This window comes from Macrosteles quadrilineatus, unplaced genomic scaffold, assembly GCF_028750875.1.
Source record: "Macrosteles quadrilineatus isolate MER2022 unplaced genomic scaffold, UCM_ALF_1.0 Scaffold_7__1_contigs__length_78375512, whole genome shotgun sequence".
In the NCBI taxonomy this organism is placed as follows: domain Eukaryota; kingdom Metazoa; phylum Arthropoda; class Insecta; order Hemiptera; family Cicadellidae; genus Macrosteles; species Macrosteles quadrilineatus.
This window is the reverse complement of record NW_026542600.1, coordinates 76,280,032-76,302,743: the sequence shown is the minus strand read 5'-3', so window position 1 is coordinate 76,302,743 and position 22,712 is coordinate 76,280,032. Positions and strand designations below refer to the sequence as shown.

General features: G+C 33.8%; 1 protein-coding gene across 1 annotated transcript in view; it reads right to left on the bottom strand.

Annotated features, from left to right (window-relative positions):
* Positions 1 to 22,712, bottom strand: part of LOC128997768 (host cell factor 1-like) — a 58,877-nt gene that overhangs the window by 22,477 nt on the left and 13,688 nt on the right. Inside the window, exons 2-8 of the mRNA XM_054423444.1 lie at positions 13,288 to 13,436; positions 12,184 to 12,344; positions 11,347 to 11,549; positions 8,221 to 8,412; positions 6,846 to 6,991; positions 3,795 to 3,932; positions 1,519 to 1,783 (exon numbers count right to left, since the gene is read on the bottom strand). Coding sequence (XP_054279419.1) covers positions 1,519 to 1,783; positions 3,795 to 3,932; positions 6,846 to 6,991; positions 8,221 to 8,412; positions 11,347 to 11,549; positions 12,184 to 12,344; positions 13,288 to 13,436 — 1,254 coding nt within the window. The remainder of the gene's footprint in view (positions 1 to 1,518; positions 1,784 to 3,794; positions 3,933 to 6,845; positions 6,992 to 8,220; positions 8,413 to 11,346; positions 11,550 to 12,183; positions 12,345 to 13,287; positions 13,437 to 22,712) is intronic.

The following is a 22,712-nucleotide window of genomic DNA, read 5'->3' as shown; positions in this document are numbered from 1 at the left end:
ACAGCTTCCGGCTACTGTCAGTCATCTCACAGTTATTACTAAGAATGTAGTTTTTAGTACAGGGTGTCCACAGAAATTTTGTCATTAATTTTCCTGACTTTCCATGACTATCCATGACCATTAACCATTGATTTCCATGACTCACGAACTTTACTCGAAAATTATAATATACCGTAAACACTTGAATAATACTGCCTAGACAGAAAATACTAAAATATGCATTAACAGATAACAATGGCATACAACAGGTACAACAATGAACTAAATACAAACTCAAAACCTATAAACTAAGACAACTGTATAAATTGAATTGTAGTACATTTATGAAAAATTCAGAAAAATGCTACAATAGTCGGGGTTACGGCCGACTAGATCATTGAAAGGACCCCTGAAATCCATCCATCATTGGGGATTTCCATGACTTTCCATGACTTTTTGCCTATTTCCATGACTTTCAATGACCAGAATTTTTTTCCATGACTATCCCTGACTTTCCAGAATGTGGACACCCTTGTAGTAGGTCTCAACAGGTTTAAAACAATGCATTGGCCTTAACCTGTTTCCAAATGATCATTTTTTGGATCAGGATCCTATTGATAATAATTTTTTATTGTTAACCAAGGTAATTTGTAAGAAATTCTTCACAGTCAGAATACATCACTACACAAAAATTCACAATGAAACACTTTACAGACATAAAATCAGACTACCTTACAAAAGCAATTACTTTTATGAGAGAGTGAATTGAAGTGACCGAGATATTTGTTCGAGGTACCATTAGACTTAGACATGACATGAAATTAACTTAAGGTACAATGTTTATTTACGGATACAAAATTATTAAGAGTAATTGATATTATTGTTTTTGATTATTATATTTGAGGTTGTATGAAGCTCGTTGTTGTTACAATGTTTGATGTTTGTTTTGTGAATTTGATGTATTTGCTATTGTGGCATAACTATATATTCTATTACGAAGCTTGTGTTATACGTGTTGTATTATCAAAACTACAATAGGTAGGGGTTTTTTTTTAATTAGTTAGAATGTATTTAGGCAACATTTCTCTCGCTTACATAACGCACCTGCCTTAAAAACAAAAAACTTCCTCGCCATGAAACTTTATGATGTCACCAATTAAAATGTATAAAACAACTTGAACTTTATTTAATTTTTATATTTTAATTTTCTGATTATAGACATACCATTAGCATCCTATACTAATCTATAGCAAGTATGTAAAGTTACAAAGCATTTTGAGCATTTTAAGGTAATAAAAAAACAGTGTAAATGAAAAGGGAGCACTTTTAAACATTTTACACTTCTCTAAGCCCGCTTGACGTTTCTACACCTATCCAAGATGGCCGACATGGCTTCAATTCCCGTAAAGGCTTATGGCATAGCCAGTCTATTTTCATTCTGTGGTTGCTGGTCTTAAATTATTGAATTGACATTTTTATAAACTCAATTCAAACTTGTGAACCTGAATTGTAAAAATGAGAACACCCATAATTACTCACCACTAGTCGCTTGTTGAGGCACCACCAAACGTGGCAACTCAGGAGCCGGAGAAGGCTGAGCCTTAACTGGACTGACCTGGAGTATAGACCTGCGAGGGGGAGTGGGGGAAACGGGGAGAACAGCAGTGGGAGCGGGGGATGGACTGGGGGTCTCAACTGGAGCATGAGGAGGAGATAACATGGGCACTGGAGGTACAGGGGATAATGCAGGAGTTGAGCTGGCCTGTAGACTGGGGGTGGCTGGTGGGATATCATACTTCTGGATCTACAACACAATTATACTAACATTAGTACTAGCTTTCAGAAGATCTGTCACAAATCTAGATAAAGGCTGGTTATCCTTGCTGTTCAATTTGTTTGCTGGATATGGCTGCGTTTGAGGCACCAACTTAAAACACAAGGGTCAGGTACAGGTTCAGCAGGTGTGGCTACTGGCCAAAGAGCTGTCCATCCCGCCCCACCCACAACATATACTAGCTCCTGTACTATTTTTGGTATAGTTTATCATGCAGTAGTTAATAATTGTAACTGTTCTGCGTCATGACAGTGACTTTGTGGCAACAATTTTAATTAGTTCATTAATTTTACGTTCATTAATTTTAATTCAGTTACTTTAAGTTTTGAAAGATAAAACCGCAGGAATATCTCAATTCTAGGAATATGCGCTTGCCAAAAACGCAGGCAATAAAAGACTCACATGACATTCACAATTCTGCAACTGTGTTTGTAGGCCAAATTCCGCAGCAAGGAAAACCAACCTTAATGTTTGATCTAAATAAAATATAGTTTGTCTTCAGTTGTCAATTAAACGAAACAAATTTAGGTTGATTATTTTATTTGAGTAATAATCACAGGAAATGGGCCATATGCACATTAAATTATCTTTAGAGATATGTAAATTCTCGATATTGATTCTTGATACCAATTCGATTGTGAAAAGCCAATTCTGATACTGCTACCCAACACTTCTGTGAAGATTGCGCGGTTGGAAAATTACCACTATTGCTATGATTGCGTAATACAACGATGGTGTTTCTGTGACCGCGGCGGACGATAATGCTGAATACATGGCCTTGGCAGATGATCAGAATTTTGTCCCAATCACGGAAGAAGACGATAATATCTACACGACCGCCGGAGATGATCTTGATTTTACCGTGATCGTGGAAGACAACAACGACGTTTCCATGACCATGGGAGTCGATGACTGTGTCAACACGGCCGCAGGAAAAAATTAGAATTTTACCGTAACTGCGGAAGACTATAATAATAATGTCTACACTGCCAAAAAATGTGAATGAAATTGCCACGATCACAGAAGTTGAATATGATGTTTCCATTAACGTACTTGGTATTTTGCGTTGACCGCGAAGGACGATGATGATGTCTGCATGTCCGCAGAAAATGACCAGATAACGCCTACAAGACCATGAAACAGGTTCGTGATTTTGCCGCGATCGCGGGCGACGATGATGATTCCGTGACCGCGGGAGACGTTAATTTTGGTGAATGGATTTCCCCGTGCTTAGGGACGGCCAAGCTACCCAGACGGGTGCCACTAGTCCAACTGTAGGTTCATTGGCAGGGGGTGACTGAAAACTGCAGTCAATAGGCGCCGACGTATTTAAGGAATTATTTAAGTGAAAATTCAATCAGGCAATTTAAAATTTTCTTAGTCTGCAGTTTGTGCAAATTAGGTATATTTTGTGCTGTACATTTACAGTTGGTAACAAGTGTTGTCTTGTTGGCAACACTGTCAGCCAAATAGATCTTTTATAGGGTTGGTAAATGTTTAGTTGTACAGTATTTAACTTCATAAATTTGTTACCTGTCATGCTTGTTCATAGATTTAGTTTTATGTTAATAGTTATTTTGTTTTGATTGCCTATTAGTAACGAGTGATAAAAAAAAAACTAAATAAAGACGTAAAAAGGACATAAATAAAGGGGTTGGTGTGGTCTAACTAATCCATTCAGATAATTTGGTAAAACTAGGCAAAAAATGGTATCGGTATCAAGAATCAACTTTTCAGGTATTGGTATCGAAAAATCAATCACTTTTGGTACCGACGCATCACAAATTATCTTCCATGTATAATGTCTTAAATAAACGTAATTTAAGTTTATGTTTAACAATGAAGTAGGTATTCATTATATTATTAAGAAAATTAAAAGCATGTAAATAATAAGTATTTTTCGTGTGGCAAATTTGAAGTTTGCAACAACATTGTTTTGTTTACATCACATTAAGTGCAACTGCTTGGAAGTAGCAATTACCTGAAGTATGTAATGCTCTGCAGTTGGTACTCCAGTCCAGAGTACTTCCAAGCTATTTGTAGAGGCTCTTACAAGCTGCACTCTGCCGGTCTGATATGGTTTCTCGACCTCCAAATACCATAGATCTTTGCAGCAGACCTGTATAAGGGAAAAGTCTTCGGTTAATTGTATTTCCACAGATGTGTGTAATGTTATAGATATGCTAACCAATGTACGCCAATCCATTCAAGGGGTTGGTGGCATGTAAAAAGATGTTGATTTGAAGGCTTGATACAGGTCGTTGTCTAAGAGAGATAGTGTCGTAACTGCAAAATGGCAACTTTTCAGGAGAGCAAGTAAAAGAAATTTACTTACATTTTGCTCTTCAATTATGTATAAAAGCCACCTGCAGTCATGAAATATTTACCTATTATACTTAAAAGCATAACTAATACAGTACAGGCTTCAAAAACTAAATAAAATCTTTTTTCTTATTCTCTATAGAATTTTAAAGCAGATACGAGAGTATGTCTCCAACAACAACAAAAAGGAGCTAGTAATTTACGTAAGTAGAGTAAGCTAGGGCATAGTGGCGTAGTATAGACACGCCAGTATGTTTCTTTTTGCATTATAAAATTGGCAGTTACGACACTTTTAAACATACAATATCATAAGAATGGTAAGAAATAGAGATACGACAGTATGTAAATTGTGTTGAGTAGGCAAACGTTACTTAGAAACCACTCCTAACTCAAAATCACCAATTTCGGCAGTTACGAATGCAGCTACGGATCCAGATACGTAGGCTACTCTCATAAAAACGGGTTTTAAAAAAAAACCTAATATTTACAGAAATCCAATTTAGATCATACTGTTTAAAATTAAACTAAATTGGTAATGTTTAAAGGTTGATGTAAGAAGATATGGAATAATACAGCTTATACGGCTAGGCAATGTCACAGAATAAGTTGACGTCTATAAATTATATGGCTAGGCAATGTCACAGAATAAGTTGACGTCTATAAATTATATGGCTAGGCAATGTCACAGTATATGTCAACGTCAATAACATATAGGCTATGGATACAGAATCCCTCATTTTTGGGGGAAACTACAAATTTTCAAAATCATAAAAATAAAACTTCCTGCTAAGTTTGCACAACCACCAAAAGCGTATCTCTATCTCTGTATATTTACTTGGAAAAATATTAGATGGGGAGGGGGGGGGTTGTCTTTTTATTCACCCTGTATGGACACAGATAGTCTTGTATATATGGACACGGAATTAATGAGAACAAATTAAAAAAAAAACATCTTATGACCATCAATTTTATAATTTTCATAAAACATTATGTTAGACATGTTTCGTTTTCAATTTTTTATCGACGAATTCATGTACGATTTGTGTGTTTTTAATAAAAATTTATTTGATTTTATGGTATATGGACACAGATAGTCTTGTATATAAAGTTTATTTAAATTATTTAACTATTAATTTTATTTTAAAATACATCACTATGACGAATCACCTATTCTTATGTATGAATTGTACTTTATAAAGAACGTTTTGTCTAAAAAAAAAAAAAATTAAGATCAGATTTTTAGTCTTGTACAGGGACACGGATAGTTTTGGATATGGAAATAAATAGTCTTGTACATGGACACAGATAGTTTTGAAAATGGAGTTTATTTTAATTATTTTAACTAGGTATTAATCTATACTTATTTAATACGCAAGCAGGTTTTTTTGTGACAATTACTCCTCCGAAACTACTGCACCGATTGACATGTTTTTGGTGTCATTGGAAAGAGTGCAACTTGAAGTTGTGCAGGAAACTTTCTTTTTAGGGAAATAATTAGAGAGTGAGGCCCTAGGGCCCTTTAAAGTTTAGTATTTCTCCATAAGATTAACATGGGAAACAGAAATTGTTATGAAACTCCAGCTGTTGTCAGAAATGCTGTTCTGCTATTTAATTTAATTTTGTTTACAAGGAGTATTGTTTCTTGGTGCCATGTGGTCAATGAATTTTTATTTTGCATGTATTTTAAATGCAATACACTATACAAAGTGATAGTAATACATTAAGAGATCTTCGTTTAAATAATCAATAAGCACGATTGAGCCTTTGCCTATATGTTTCCTGGTAAGTTTGTTGTAACTGTTTCTTAGAGTATATTATAGTATCTTATAGTAAAACAAAATTATTATTTTCTGCATTCTCACCCCGTAGCGAAGCACGGGCAGAGCAACTAGTTTTATTTTAAAATACATCACTATTACGAAACACCTGTTCTTATGTATGAATTGTACTTTATAAAGAACTAGGTGAAACCTGTTGAAATCGACGGTTACTTTCGAGGCTTACGCTAATTCATCTATTATGTTTTCACTAAGCTGAATAACTACATCGAAGTAACTTCTCTGAAAAGTCTGCAGTAAATTACAGTTTTCCAGCTTAATGACTTTCTAAATCATGCACATATTTCTACATAAATATTGTAAAATGTGTTATCCAGTTGCTGTAAACTACTATTAATTTAACAAAATATGGACACAGCTCATATGGGCAACGTGCCTTTCTGCACTTGTATTATTTTGTAGGCCTATTGTGTCACTAAGATCTAGCTGGTGGCTATGTTTTACTACTGTATTTGACTTTTCAAGTTTTAATTGTTATATGCCTATTTGATTACTTAGAATATTGTTTTCTCAATATGTAGGTAAGTAATAAATTTATATGTACAAATTAGTCTGTTAGGCCTAGATGTATTCCTTTATTAAAACCATTAAAAAAATTTAATCTTCTGGATAACTGATCGACAACCCCCAAACTCCAGTCTGGATCGACAAATTGTTGAGTTGGAGAGGTTTTACGGTATTACCTAAACCTGTATTAAAGCTTAACTTTCAAAGTCAGTGTTGGTTATTTCCTGGGCATTTTTGGTTAGGTTTGCATTATCCACCATCACTGAGCTACTCATTATTGTGGATAATTGTAGTCTACTGTATTTATGAGAAGTTAAGTAATTACTCGATATTCAAGTACTCGCCAAAAGCCACACATGACTAACCTGGTTATTCCAGGCTTTCCTGTAGCCGTCTCTTCCTGACCAAACGTATACACGGCAATGCACACCAACAGCGCAGTGGCCGGCTCGGGCTCGTGGAATGTTTTCTTCGGCAGTCTCCATAGCTAGTTCCTCCCAGGTCATTGTATCTGCCAAAATAAAACCAAGTTATAGTCAATAGTCAAGCATATTTATACATTATTCGCCTTGTCTAAATTGAAACTAAGATGTTTTTAAAAGTCATCCAGAGAGTATCTAGGGACAGGTCTATTAGGTATTCTGAAAGCCGATTTGTGGAAAATATTTATTTTGTGTTCCACTTTGAAGGAATACATTACAAGAATTCATTTTGGGACTTCTAATATTACATGACTGAGACATTTTCAAATGAAACAGAGATTTATTTCATTTCAAATTTTTTTATGTTTGTCTTGAGACAAACTGCTGCCCAAAAACAGCCCAATTAACTTATCTTAAGTAGTCTTAAATTAAAATTTCCTGGGGTTATATTTTAATATTAGAATTTAGGGGTGTGCGATGCATCGAAATTTGATTCAGTGGTGGTCAAAAACTATTTGAGTCATGAGGGAGTCAGTATCCATATACAAAAAACGCCTGCAGAAGGTCAATGCAATACCCGCAATACAGGATAGTGTTGATGTTGTGTTTCCTTTACGAAGGCGTTCTTATTTCATTAATTCTTTGCATGTAAATATTGCTTTAATGGGTTTATATATTATTTTTGTTGACAATGCAAATGGAGAGAGGTTCTGTTTTTTTTTTTGTCTTGATGTAAGCAGTGTGAGACATGTTAAAACTAGATAGGCAACTCCAAAATCATTCTAAAAATAATACAAGTCTGAAAAACTGTTACCTAATACTTAACTAGTAAAATTGATGTTTTAGACTGGTAAATTTGGTATTTTTTTAGGTTTGATCCTATCCTATCATTTTATTAATGTAAACCAATTGAAAGTTCCAGTATAAATCTTACAAATGTTTTTATTTGTTTACACAAAATTATATCTTATTTGTAAAATCAACATTATAAAATAGGTAACACGCAAATGATTCCGCAAGTAAAAATTATGAAATAGGCAAGTAAAGCAGCTGACTGACATTTCCAGCAATACAGGTTCTTCTATGATATGATATATAAAAATGCCGGATTGCTCCGAATCGAGTTGTATTGAATCAAATAGAAAATCTTTGAATCAAATTGTTGCTTTGAATTGAAAAACTTTTGCTGCTTCGCACACCTCTATTAGAGTTAAAAGTTTTTTTTTTTACAATTAACTTAGTTTTCCAGTGACTTCACAGTCCAGGCTTAAAAGCCTAAAATGAGAGATAAAAAAATATAACTTAATAATATATTTACCCAAGTTAAGACATGCCAGCTGATTTGTGCACTTCCATTCTTTTTCATTGGTGGCAACTTTTACGTCATCCATTACCAAAGGCACCCATCCTCCAAACACAAACATACGACTGCCAATCATGGTGGCGGTGTGTAAAGATCTGGGCAGTGGGGCATTGCCATGTACAATAGGTTTCACCCATGACATCGACTCTGTAACAAAAGAGCATTTCAATAAGAATACTTAATCTCCTAGCCCTGATTATTTACCAACTTAAGCACTTTCAGATTTGGAGGTAAAAGTCTAAAAGGAGACCACATCAAAGGGCCCAAAGTAACAGAAAACAACATTACTGAGGGGTGAAAATGATAATTAGGGACCTCCATTGGCTAAAAATAGGCAAATTTAGCTAAGAAGTAGAACAAACACCACTGTAAAATATTCAAAGTAGGAAAGGAGAGAAAAAAAAGAAGAAAATGGACCAGGAAAAACAGTACATGATGTATTTTAACCATTTTAGTGTTAGGCTAATATTTCCTATTTTGTAAGCCTTTTTTAACTTTTGACTACATTACCTGTTGTTGAGTTGTAACTGTGTTATTCTCACTATTAGACTCATTTGGAATAATAAGTCAAACCTAAGGCTTATAAAATCGAAAACCATCTTGTTTACAATGTAATATTTAATTAAGCCTTGATGTAGCTAGATAAGATAGTATAAGATAGTAACACTATCCATGATCACTGTTGTGGTTCAACTGAAAAACATCTTCAAAACATATAAGACATAAGAGACTAACTAACTAAGACTTCAAAAGTGTTGTCTAATTAGTGCTGCTACCTAGCAACGCATTGAACAACACAATTGTTTGCTAGCGTCTCACTAGCGCTCTCTGTTAGCAATTGATGAAGTCAGCTTAAATACCGGTTTTTAACCCATAGTCTCCAAGCAGCGATATACTATTACCACTAGGGCATAGTGAGGTGTTCATAATCCTTGGTTGTGAGTGTTTAGACAAACCAAGGCCGCAATAATACAGGCAAAGCTGCTCCCTCACCACTTCAGGCGCTACGTCACAACTGAAGGAGGTCGCTACCCTGCTACTCGGCGTGGTCAGTAGGCATAGCGCGGTATACTAACAAAATCGTCCACAACCATTCAAATGTTTATGATATCATTGTAAATATCAAACAAGTGGTAAGTTTATTTCTTTGCAAAGATTTAACCTAAACTAACCTAACCTAACCCAACCACACAAACTTACTTTGCAAGTATTGGAATTGTTGACTAAAGTAGATTATAGAGCTTATATTATTATATAAGATGGCAACGACATTAATAGGACAATGTCTAAAAGTTTATGTAGAGGAACATTAGTATCCAGATTTGTAAATCGTTTTTAAATCAGGCCAATTAATAACAGACTTTCCACTTCCTAGGTTTTAATAATCATGTTAAAATATGTACTGTAAGTGTTGCTGATTTGAAGATGCTTGGTACAGAAGAGTTTAGTCAAACTCTTCTGTATGTCACTTAGTATAACTTGGTATGTCACCAGCGTTAAATAAGAAAGTAATGTTCCTTACTTTACTGGAGGGACAAAATATGATTTTAGTTTAACGATATATCGTTAAAAGGCAATCAAAGGGTTAGGCTAATGAAAATATGAATTTAGATTATCGATGAGGCTCAAGAGGATGTATGCAATCCCACTTCTGTAACATTTAGAGAAGATTCTCTTAATTAATATTATAGAAACTTTAAATTTCAAATATGTATTATTTTAAATACGTTTTATAACTAACCAGTAGGCCTAACTGAAAATCAAAGAAAATAAAATTTTACAATGTGCAAGCAAAGGTTCTCAGAGTTTGAGTTAGGTTAAGCGAATGACTCCTATTGGATCTGATGATGATTGGAGAGTCCAATGGAAATTGATCACAAATTTACTTACTTTTATATATATTTTACTGTAGTGTGAGTTTACAGTATAAGTGTAAATATATGTTTTAAGTTTAAGTGTTATTAATGTATTTTTATTTACTTCTCCTAATATAGAATGAGCTTACACAGGTTTACCAACCTAAATTTCTTTAAACACTTAAGGCATATAAATAAGTGGAGTAAAAATTGAAATGTCCCCTTAGATACTAGTGATGACAAAATTGATGCTTCATAAAAACAGGTTTCATAAAAAGTCATTGTTTAAATTTTAGTCCTCAATATCTATTCAGATGAACAAACTTGGTAAAAATAATTATGAGTAAAACAAAACATTAAAATGTGGCTGATACAACCAATACAGGTATAACACCATAAGTTGAAAAGTATCAGTTTGGCTAATATATTAAATAGAACTGTAATCTTTTGGGAACATAGTGTATTAAAAAAAAATAGTGTCCATAATTTCACCATGTTCAAAATCCCAAAGAATGCGGACAATGCCTCCTCATTTTCATGTGGTACGAACAATCAAAGGAAACACTAACTGCTAAAACACAACTTAGTTTAAACTGTAGTAAAGAGGTGTGACGATAGTTGCAAACAAAATAGAAGCCGTATTATGTCTAATGATCTATAAAATTTTCTTTGACTAGGTATAGATTTTAAATTTCTACCATTGACAAACAAAAAAGGAATGTCTAATCGGAAAGAAATTATTTTGGTTAATCGTGGTTTATCTGCATTACAAAACTTGAAGAGTGTGAAAAACCTCATTTATAAACATGTGGTGGTTTTTTAGTTACAGTTGAAACTAGGGAATAATGTTTAAAAACTATGCTAAACAATAAATTGATATAAAAGTTATTTAACACAAACAGAACTTAAAAAGTCACTTTATGCTCAGTGGTAAATATAAGTGACTAAATAGATGCATTCTGCAGATATGAAAATTTTAGAGAGCATTCACATAGTAGAAACAGAGTAACTTAACTCTGAAAAAACAAACTTTTTAGTATATATGAACTAATGAAATCATTTTTAAAAAATGAAAATATTTTCAATATTCTGACGTGCACTACATTAATATTTCACTTTTCATTTTCTGCACAAAACCGCTCACTGAAATTAACGTCAATGCTACATTAGAAGGCTACAGAAAAACACTCACAAAATTGTCAATAAGGTAGGTGATTTTACTCACCAATATCTAAGATCCACAAATCGCCGAGACGACAACCACTCATGCCTCCATATACAATCAGCTTGGAGTGATTGTCGGATACTGTGTAAGCGACAGCAGTGTGGGACTCTCTAGGTGGAGGTGAAGTGCCAACAGTTTGCGGAATATCCCAGGCTGTGGAGTTGTTGTTCCTTAACTCCAAGATATATAAGTCGTTCAAGTATCTGAAACAAATGTCACTAATGTAGTTCAGGATAAGTCATTCTAGTAGTTGAAACAAGTATGTTACTTATGTACACCATTCAAATTTTGGATTTCAGTCAAAAAATATTCAGATCCAATCAAAAAATAACTAACACCGATCAAAGAAAAATAAATTTAAGTCTGTCAATGATTTTGAATGAAAACCTACAAGTTGAGATAAAAAAAAAACTAAAAAAATCAAAGTACTATAGGCCGATATCACATTTTACACTTCAATCTAAAATATTTCATTGTAGGTACTATGTGAAATAAATTTCTAATTTTTTGTTTCTCATGTTGAATTAAGATACTAATACTTAGAAGAATATTATTTCAAATGCAAAAAATGTCTTATGATTTTTCTAATATTGGGTATGGTCACAGGTCAGCTTAAAAAACTTGGTAAAATTTATGATTTTTAAAGTAAACCCTTTTAAAGTATTTACCTTGTTAATTTATATGCACTTTTTCTTAAATGACTGAAATGACTCAAACTTAGTAACAAAATATGTAGCCTACACTATTATAGGATACATCTCTACTTATGTACTAAGTTAGAAAAATCTGGTTTTCTACAAATAAAGTAGCATGAAAGCACTAATAAAAGATTCTTACCTTGGTATATTATTTTTGGGATCATCACTGTCATTTGCTAGCCCGCCAAACAGGTAAACTTTGTTACCGATCAGCGTAAAGCTGTGTCCCAATCGGGGACAAGGCGGGAGTCCGCTGCGGGGAGCTCTGGGTCGTAGACGCCTCCATTCCCAGCGGCTTGCCTGCAACCAATCATTGTATGTAAATAAATAACAATGTGACTTGCAATACCAATTATATTACTACAGTAAGTAAAGATTGAAACTGCAAAGTCCGTTGCAGGACTCATAATAACTGCAATTTGGCATGTTGTTTAATCAATTTTAAAACTAAATAAACGGTATCAGCAATCTGACATATACTTTCTCCCATTAGCTTGTCAACAACTCTTAAATCATGGATAGGGGTGGGAGTAACTATGATATTTTTTGTGGAAAATCACAAAATTTGCAATTAACTTTTGAACCCTAATTTTTGCAACATTGGGGGTTGTACCATTTTGTTTAGAGCAAAAAGGACCATAGGCCCTATCATACTAAATTTTTATCAATTGTTCAAGACGTTTTTGTGAAAACCTATTAGTAGAATAAGAGGGATAGCAGATAACGTACCTTAGAAGAAGTGCATAGAACACACAGAAGACGGATAAAAACATAATTTTTGGGCCCTAGGGTGCTTTGTCAAGTATGTGTCTTCTAACGTAAGCTAGCTGCTATCCATTATATTCTTTTATACAGTGGCTTTACTTTCACCAATGGCCAACTGGCTAACATGACCAGAAACATTATTTATTTGTGGATATTTCATACAAAGCATCAATGTATCCTGATGGGTTTGGCACCAATAATGACCCTCCACCTTTTCCTTCACCCATGCAAAGGAAAACAGAAAAAATGAGCTAGCACATTTTCTCCACATTAATACAATAAATTGCATTTGTTTTCTGTAACTTCTTATATGCATCTTCATTGATCAAGTTTTATGAGTAAAAGCTCTCGCTTTATAAAATTTACTGATCAAGGAAGCACATCCAATACTGCAATTTTTTTTAAAGTAAGATAAAGTCTCAAAATATAGGTGACAAGTGTGATTTTCTACAACTTCTGTCCAAGAGCTTCAACCTACCTGTAGTTCATATAGTTCATTTGAGTATTTGCCATACTCCACCATTCCTCCAAAGGCCAGAATCCTTGTATTGTCCACCACAAACCCATAGGCTGCACATCCTGGCGGAATGTCTCCTTTTGCAGATGGGATGAACCATTGGTTTGTAGCTAAAACATCACATGTTGGATTAGAAAAAGCTGTGATTTTGAAATAAATTTATTATTTTAATGTCATTACAGCTTATATGCTGTCAAGATTTCTTCATCAACCCATAAAAAAACGTTTGTTCGGTGGAGTATTTATTATTTAATCAAGTTGATATTGTTTTCTTTTATGAATTTTCTATAAAAAAAAAAACTAAAGCTGTCAGTCTATCACTAATAAGGATAAAATGTGTTATATAGATTAATCTTGACTAGATTATTCATATTTCATTTTTAGAACATTTAGGGAAAATACACATTTTACAGTCAAAAACAAGTTCTTGGGGTTTGAAACGACCGATTGTTGCAGTTGATTCTCAATTTGTCAAGAGACAGAAAGGATGTTTTTTTTAATATTCACTGACGTTATGTTTATTATATTAGTGAGCTAATAGCTCAACGAACTATGAAACCAAGGTGGTTTGGTCATGGGTTTGCATCCTGCTATATATGCTTTAACCATAGGGCTTACCCTTGCTTTGCTTTATACATTCCACAGGCAAATTTAAGGTTAAGAGAGGAAGGCAACTTCTTTAAAAAAGAAAATTCCGTACAAAAAAATACTTTTAAAGATGATTCTATTTTATCAAGTTTGAGAGTTATTACCCTTACAAAATCAGTAGGTAAAATAAAAAATGAGATAATTAGAATATAAGAAGGTAATTAAATTAAGAACTTCAAACATAATAATTTTAGACTTTAATGTCTAGAATGGATAATTGCCATTCTCTAAAATAATACAAGATCAGAAAACCCTAAAGTGCATTTTAATAAGTAATAGGGGTTACAATGTTTTGGTGAAATATAAATTTTATGATCTTAAGAAAACATATAGGCTATTAAATTCAGAACTTTTTGACCTTGGTAGCTGAAAACATCCGCATACTTAACAAAGTGCACTGTGTTTTATCTAGTGTCAAAGGATAGTGTACAAACCCCCTTTAAACAATGGCAGAGTCCCACACGATGGCCATTAAATGTCTTGGCATCATCTTAAACAGTGAGCTATCTTTTTGTAGGGGGTTTACATCGATTCAGATATTTGATACCGATAGATGTGAAATGTCAGCTCAGTCTTTAGTCTTGTCAATATTGTTAAATTGTCTCCAATCCTTAGTGAGCAGTACTCCCAAACATGACAAAAGATCATAATCATGATACTTGATTTTGAATCATGTCGCTCAATTATTTAAAAAAATTGCAAGTACGGCTTGTTTATCTGTTTAAAGAGTTGTGACATGTGTCACCTTTTCGTAACTGCTTGACTCGTCAGCTCCTTGCACTCAGGAAGCCTGAGTAACTAGGTAAGAGCTAACCCATTCCAAATAGGCCCCCCAGTTCCAAATAGTGAGGTCAGGAATTTTCAGATGTTTCTCCTATTTCGACCAGCATTCTATATGGCCTTCCTTGACACCTAGTCAGCAAAACTTTGGTAAATTTCAGTTTTGAATTAGTTGTACAGAAAAGCAGTTAATGACTGAGAAACAATTAAACATAAATGCATTTATTTTTATTTTTTCACAATCATTTTCATCTATGGCTGGATTACAATTAAATGATTAACCAAACGTCAAGACAAATGCATAGTTAGGAGATAATTTATTTCTTGGATAAACCTGTTGGGCATCAACTAAGTGAAAATGTAATTTTATCTGAGAACCAAATAAATAAATCCCAGATAAGAAACACATGATGGAAGTCCTGTTCAGGTCAAGAAGGTAATGTCCAGAACAGGATGTCAGTGTTTCCAAATATTAAAAGTAATACAATAAAAAACAAAATACAAAAACTTTTTCTATAAAAAATTTTGGCTGTACACTGACAATAACTTTGAAATCTGTTTATAAAAGGTTGTTGGTGCATTTATTTCGCAAATCTTGAGAATTGTAACGCAACATAACGGGAGAAACAAATTTTAAAACAAGAGATAATATATAGGCCTAATTGCAATACAATTTAGAAATGGAATAGTAATCACTCAATTGGGAGCTAGCTTAGCACACTGGAGAAACAGCATGACCTACTTTGCCTTCAAATGTGATGAAAGTGCAGTTGCAGAACGATTTGGTTGTAAAATGCAAACTCGACTGAACCAAAGCAGAGTCAACTAATGAATAATCATTTATTCAAAGATTTGAATTTATCAGTTCAAGGGGGGCCATATATTTGTTCATTATTTGTTGTAAAATAATAACTTGTGTCACAGGCCTATTGTAAAAAAACATGATTAAATATACCAATAAAACATAGCTTCAATCTAGTAGACAATTTTAATTTTATATTTAACTTAATTTCAAAACAACATGGACTATATCAGCTTGAGAGTGAGATTCAAAGTAATATTATTGTATTTCAACAGTTTAAGTAAAGGCCTATATTTGATAATTACTAGTGGTCTAGTGAAAGGAAGTTTTAAGAAGAAAAGATTGATATAGGCCTAAGGCTTTAACAAATTTGTGATGTACGGTAATACCAGATAGCTAAAAGTAAGATAAAAATATTAAGTTAAAACTGAAAAATATTACATTCAAGTTTTGAGTATAATGAAAATCAACAGAGTTTTCTCAGCAATTCTAGTGTTTTGGGAAATGCTCTTTTTAATAACCTGCTTTGGATTAACCTATTAGAATTAAATAAAGTTGCTTGAATGTAAATTAGACTTTCACTTTAAGAAAAAGTGTCTTTTATTGTCAAGTTGGGGTTATACAGTAAACAACTTAAAATAAAATTCCTTAAGACAATAAAGAGTCTGTATCATTTGTAGGCTAGTTTTGTTTTGGGGTTATTGCCTTCTTAGAGAAAGGTTGAGCGGACGGGAAGGTAGCACCTGGGTTCATTATGCACACCATTCTGAAAACATTGTAAACACCCGGATAGGCTACTGTAGACACAACTACGCGCCTACATGTGTGCAGCAGCAAATTTCTCTACCCTTGAACATCTACCCTTACACATCACTGCTCTTCCTATTTAGATTATTTCGTTTTTCTTTGTCTTTAAAGATCAATTAGAGCGATTCAGCCTTACAAAACAATTATGACCATGTGTAGGCCTACTTACAATATCTATATCCTTTATTTATACAGGGTGAGTTCTACTAAGTGCGTTAATTTTTACCAGTTATTCTACTCACTAAAAGGAACAAAAATGCCAAACAAACATTTTCCAACCCACTCGTTAGGCTGTAATGGCCGATTATGTGAATTTTTGAAATTAGCCAACCTGAAGTAGCTTCACTAAAACGAGCATAGAAATTAGGCCAATACTCGTACAGCATATTAACTTATACCAATAAAAAGAGCGTTAAATTTCCTACAAAACCATTGCAACATCTTTAACATACAACCATATTTTCACCGATGTATGTCTCACGTATAACATAAATAAAGAAGTTTGTAAATTACTTCTTTACAACTTCAAAGTGGTGTTACAACTATTAACACCAATGTTATTGTCAAATTACGTAAAAAAACGTTTGCATTTCATGCCCTTTAAAATTGTGTAACCCATAAGGTTATTTCTGTATTAAAAGTTCAAAAAATTAGGTCAAAACTGCGCCAAGGTCAGAGTTTTCGGAACCAATTCATTGAACCAAATGTAATAAAGTATCTGTTAATTTCTTTGCTATCTTTTAATCAGCTGACATCTAATCAGCTGGGTGTTAAACATTGTTTACAAAACCAGCTGATTTCAATTGTTGGCTTCATTCAAATTATTAACTATTCATACACAGTTACCTACACAGTTGAAGTTACCCATATTGCACATAGCATATGCTGATAATTTATCAATAGGCTACTTGCAGCTTAACACGTTCGCTGCAGCACGTCAAATGGCAGGCGTATCCTCAGTGCGACGCTGCGGGCGAACAAATGTGATTGCCGCGTGTGATTGGCTTTCCAATTTTGGTCTGACGAATAGCAAATAACGTGCGGGAATGTCCTGCTTTATGTCGATGTACTTCGCTAAACATCCACAGATAGCAGCACTGCTTGGAACGTAGCCGGTCCCGTTGAAATTATATTGCCAAATGGAGGGAAAAAGGCGGGACAAAATATTGATTTTTAAGCTTGCCAGACGGGCGATCTTATTGGGAAATTTACTACCAAACTACAGCACAACAAAATGCAAGTCACACACTACACGCTAACGTGGTATAGGTCCGCTTTCGATCGACGCTAAAGCAAAAATGAAGATTAACAAAAGGCATTGCCGAGCGTTCCCGAATGGGAATGGACGCACTGTACGGGGCACGAGCAACGTACCCGATCAGGAACGGCCGCACTCAATGTGTTAAAGAGTGTTTTACCAGTATTTATGGTTTCGTATTGCACAATTTTTTGTTTTCTTAGTAACATGCGGGACAAATCAATTTAAAACAACCCACTCTTATATATCAGAATAAACACGTTACAGTTAGAACCCCAGTAATCCAAAATAAAGGGGGGAGATCCGTTTAGGATAATCATTTTTTTTTGTTAATCCGTCATATGCTAAAAATAGCCTATTTGTAGGGATAGAATGTTCAACAGTGTGTAGGAAAAATTAATTAAAAACAATGTCTATATTATACAGTGTTTTATTTCGGCTACAAAAATGTTAAAATGAGTTAGAAAATACTTTAACTAAACAACTGAAATTACTAAAGCATTTTACATTAAAAATTACAGAAACATACTTATATTTTAGCCCTGTAGGCCTTTTATTTTATGGAACTGTTTCAGTTAACGTCGGGTTTCGGTTAACCCAAATTTGGTTAACCAGGGTTCTAGTTTATATGATGTGATTCTTATTAATGAATAACTCTAATTAATGAAGTTATGAAGTCCAGTCACATGTTTGGCTTGTCCCTTTGCATATAGAGGTAGTTGGTATCTAGTGATCAGCCAACTGTTTACTATAACCTAATTACAAAAATTGGGCCAAGTTATTTATATTAATTTGTAAGTATACCGAAGGCCTGCTGAGATGATTAAAACAACAGTTCATATATTAGTGAAGGGAAGTTGACCTGTAAGCTCCGGAGCCAGACTAGTCCCAACTATGCACTCTCACAGGTCGTTGTCTTTGAATCTCAGTGAAGCTGTAACCTGTGTTTGCTGGATTGCGATGTGATTATGATGAGTATTGAGCCCCCCCCCCTCCTGGGTGCCATCATCGCGAGTGACCAGTTCAATTGAGTTGTGTGATTTCCCTACTCGAATGTCAGTGAATGACTATGCTATTTTGAGTTTGTTTAGTCCAAAGACTTAGAACTTTAAATTGTTCAGTAATAAAAAATTCATTATTTAGAAAAATAAAAGTTTATTTTAAAAGTTTCTGCCAAAATCAGCCTTGGGCGATAAAAAGGGTTAACTTAGGCCAAAGTGAAAAATAAGAACGCATAATAAATATAAATAGTTGAAATTCAGTGGTAGGCGTTAACTCAAAATTCACCTAACAAGTTAATACTAGGCCATTTATTTTGAAACATGTCTTCTTTATCTTTGTCCAAGATTTTGAACAGATAGCGTCATAATGTTTAAGCTTAAACATCATAACTATGGCTGTGTTGGTTACTCTCTATTCCAGTCTTGCACTTATCGATGTTCTCAAGCACTTCCAACACTCCTTGCATTTATTATTTAAGGATGTTCAATGCAGCTATCACCACATTTTTTCTACAACTGTGGCTTATATAATGAATTTGTGGTAAGCCACTAGGCCTAAGTGCTACAGTACTTCACAGAAGTGAAACCTAATTAACTATTGTGATGTTGTTCTGGTTCAATAGTTAAGATATTAGCAGTTGCTATATAGAATGTATTTAAGTACCGCTACTAATATTTGTTCAATTGTACAATATACAGGGTGTTCCGTAGACAGCCAAACTCCGCGAAATGGTTCTATGGGTCAAAATAAAGAGAAAATCAAGAATAATTTTTTTTTTTAATTGCTTTGTTAACAAGATTTCCACAATTTTGTTTTTTTACATTTACATATTTATCATTAAAGTTTTTCAACGGTTCATTATGAAACTTGGTACGTATGTTAAGGTAAAAGAGACCCATGTTAGAAAACAAAATTCATCTTGATTCAGATTTCAAAATGGCGACCATTTTAATTTATTGAACTTAAATTACAACAAAATAAAAGATTTTATGAAAAATTTCAAGAACACTTTTATTTAGCATTTTTAATTCCCTAATAAATGATTCCAAGTTCATAAAGATCGAGTAAGAAATAGCGGAAACATTATGATTTTTACTTGTAAAATGGGGTGAACCTGAGCTTAACCTTTTTCTACCCCATTTTACAACTAAAAATCGTAATATTCAGCTATTTATTATTCAATCTTTAAGAACTTGGTATTGTTTATTAGGGAATGAAAAATCCTAAATAAAAGTGTTCTTGACATTTTTTTTATAAAATCAGTCATTTGTTAGTAATTTAAGTTAAAAAATTCAAATAGCCGCCATTTTGAAATCTTAAGATAAATCAAGATGATTTTTTTTCTAAACATAGGTCTCTTTTACCTTAACATACTACCAAGTTTCATAATGACCGGTTGAAAAACTTTAAAAATAAAAATGTAAATGTAAAAAAAAAACAAAATGGCGGATATCTGGTTAACGTATCGATTTTCAACAAAATGTTATTCTTGATTTTCTCTTTATTTTGACCCATAGAACCATTTCCTGGAGTTTGTTGTTTACTTACGGGACACCCTGTATAGTTAAATTAGGCTGTATTGGAGCTTCTGAATAGAGAGTTGTAAACCGATTTATAAATACATTTATGGCATGCTGATAAACCGATGTCATAATTTTCAATACAAGAGTTAATAAGTTAGATTCACTGGGAGTAAATTGATAGGACGAGAGCTAATTACGTAAGTACGAAGGAAGGTCGTCTTGGACCGAAGTCAGCTAAGATATACACAAAGTACAAGCCGGGTCATATCAATCTGGATAGTGTGTAGGGAGGGAAGAATAAAGGCTCCCAACAACATTCTATAGGCCTAAATAACAGGATCATGTGCTGTAATGCTTTTGCTAAGAGATGGGCTCGTATTGGCCGGACCACCTATCGGTGAATCAGGCCGCTGCAACTACTGTACACACTTCATACCACAGCCAACCAATCAGTCAGTCATCGGTTGAAATCAGGCCACTTTGGCTACCCATTATGAACAAAGAACTAAAGGATAGGGAACTTAACTGTTCAATAAATAGGGAAATAACGTGTTCTCCTGAAAATTTGCACATTATGTTAACTCATAGTTAAACTCGTGATAGGAATAAACAGAATCAACACCCATCTTGCGGCATCGTACATCGCTCCGCCATTTTGTTGGTTTTACTTTTCCAGGGACCGGAAGCCATTTCTGTTGTCTCCGGGTTTCCGATTGGTCGGCCATGTTGCTTCAGTCTCATTGGTGGAGTCATTGCGAACGGTGCTTTTAGTGTTCCATTGTGTGAGCTTTTTACGTTAGCCTACACCTTTTATAGATTATAGTGTTTTGTGATTGGTTATTATTTGCATGTTGTATCATGACTTGACTGCTATACAGTGCATATTTTTTGACTGCTACCCTCTGTAGTGTATTCCAACTTAGGTTGGGTGTTTGTGTATTGTTAGTTTTAATGTGTTAGTTAAGTTTTTTTCACCTTGGGATCAGATTCCAGATCCCAAAACGTTGTGTATTGTTTTTTACATTCGTGATGGAAAATGTCAGCAATAAACCTTCGAACAACACCATGGTTAAAAGTTTAAATTGCAACCAAATTATTTTTATATAAAATCTATAAGTTAATTTACTATTATCTCCACAATTTCATGCAGAATAATTAATGAAAAAATGGAGTTGTCCGTTGAAATGTAAAATAAAATAAAATAATAAAACTGTAAATAGTTATTAATTAAGGTGACCATGGGAACCTATAGTGATTTATATATAACCAGAAACTAGTTTTTTCCTGAAAGTAGAGGCGCAAATTTCTCTGTGGAGAAAGAAAATAACCTAAACTACGATCATTTCAATTGTGTTTTATCTTTTATTCAGGGTTGATCTTCATGTTAATATTAAAATTTAATATTTAAATTAAAAAAATTTTATTAACTTATAAATTCAGGGGTGATCTTTACTTAATTATTTTCACTTTAAAATTTAATAGCCCAATTCACATTAATTTTTTATTGATACTATATGTCATTTTATAGTAAAAATTAGACTAACAACCCAAACTTTGATAGGTAGTTAAATGTTAATTTAAGTAGCTTCACTAACAGTTTGTAAGTGCATCTTGGCTGGACATCTTCATTTATTATGAAATGAGGTGCCCAATGGGATAAGGAATATACTCTGCTTCTCTTAACTTCAGCAAGGAGAACTAGTGAAGTGACATGGTTTGGGTATTTTTCAGAAGAGTGCCACTATTTAAACTGTGGAAAAACCACAGTTTTAGAGATCTTTTTTAGTTTTTGTAATAATTTCTGTTCAGTAACTAAAAAAAACCCGTGTGAATAAAGCTTTAAACTAACCTAACCTAAACTGTGGGTTTACCAGTTTAAATAGTGGCAACCCTCTTCTGAAAAAGACCTCATGGTTAGCTTAGCTTACGTTTTCACCATCTAGTTTTAAATGCCATACTATGATAGCATTTTTGCTCAAACAAATTTCTTCCCAGCCATTACTTTGGCGTAGGGAGTATTTAAGTGTCGCTAGTTTTACGAGTTGATATGGCCTACTAAGATGGCGACCAAAGCGCCGCTATTGGTCAGCGTTTGTGTTGGTCACTAGCTCCGCCTCCATAATACTTACTTTACTTATTACATAGATTAGAACAAAATGCCTGTACAATGAATTAAATAATATATTTATTAGGCCTACAGTACTCAAAACCAATTAGGCCTACAGCATGATTACCGTGAATAAAAATACATTCATAAGTTTAAAAATACAACCAAATTATTAGGCCTACAACCATAAGCCTAAGGCCTAATTATAAGACAATTATGTATTAGGCTACGGCATTTAATTTGAGTTGTTGAGCCTACTGTGTTAGTGTAAAACATGTTGGATTATAGTAAATTACTAATCCAACATCAAAATGCTGTGTGGTTGGCTGTAATAATTTTTCTTATTAAACGGAGTTTCCTACAGGCTTAGCAGTCTAGGCTATCAGGCCTACGTATCGTACTTGTTACTGTACTTATGCCTATAAAGTTATTTACACCCCTCAGTTAACAGTGCACTTC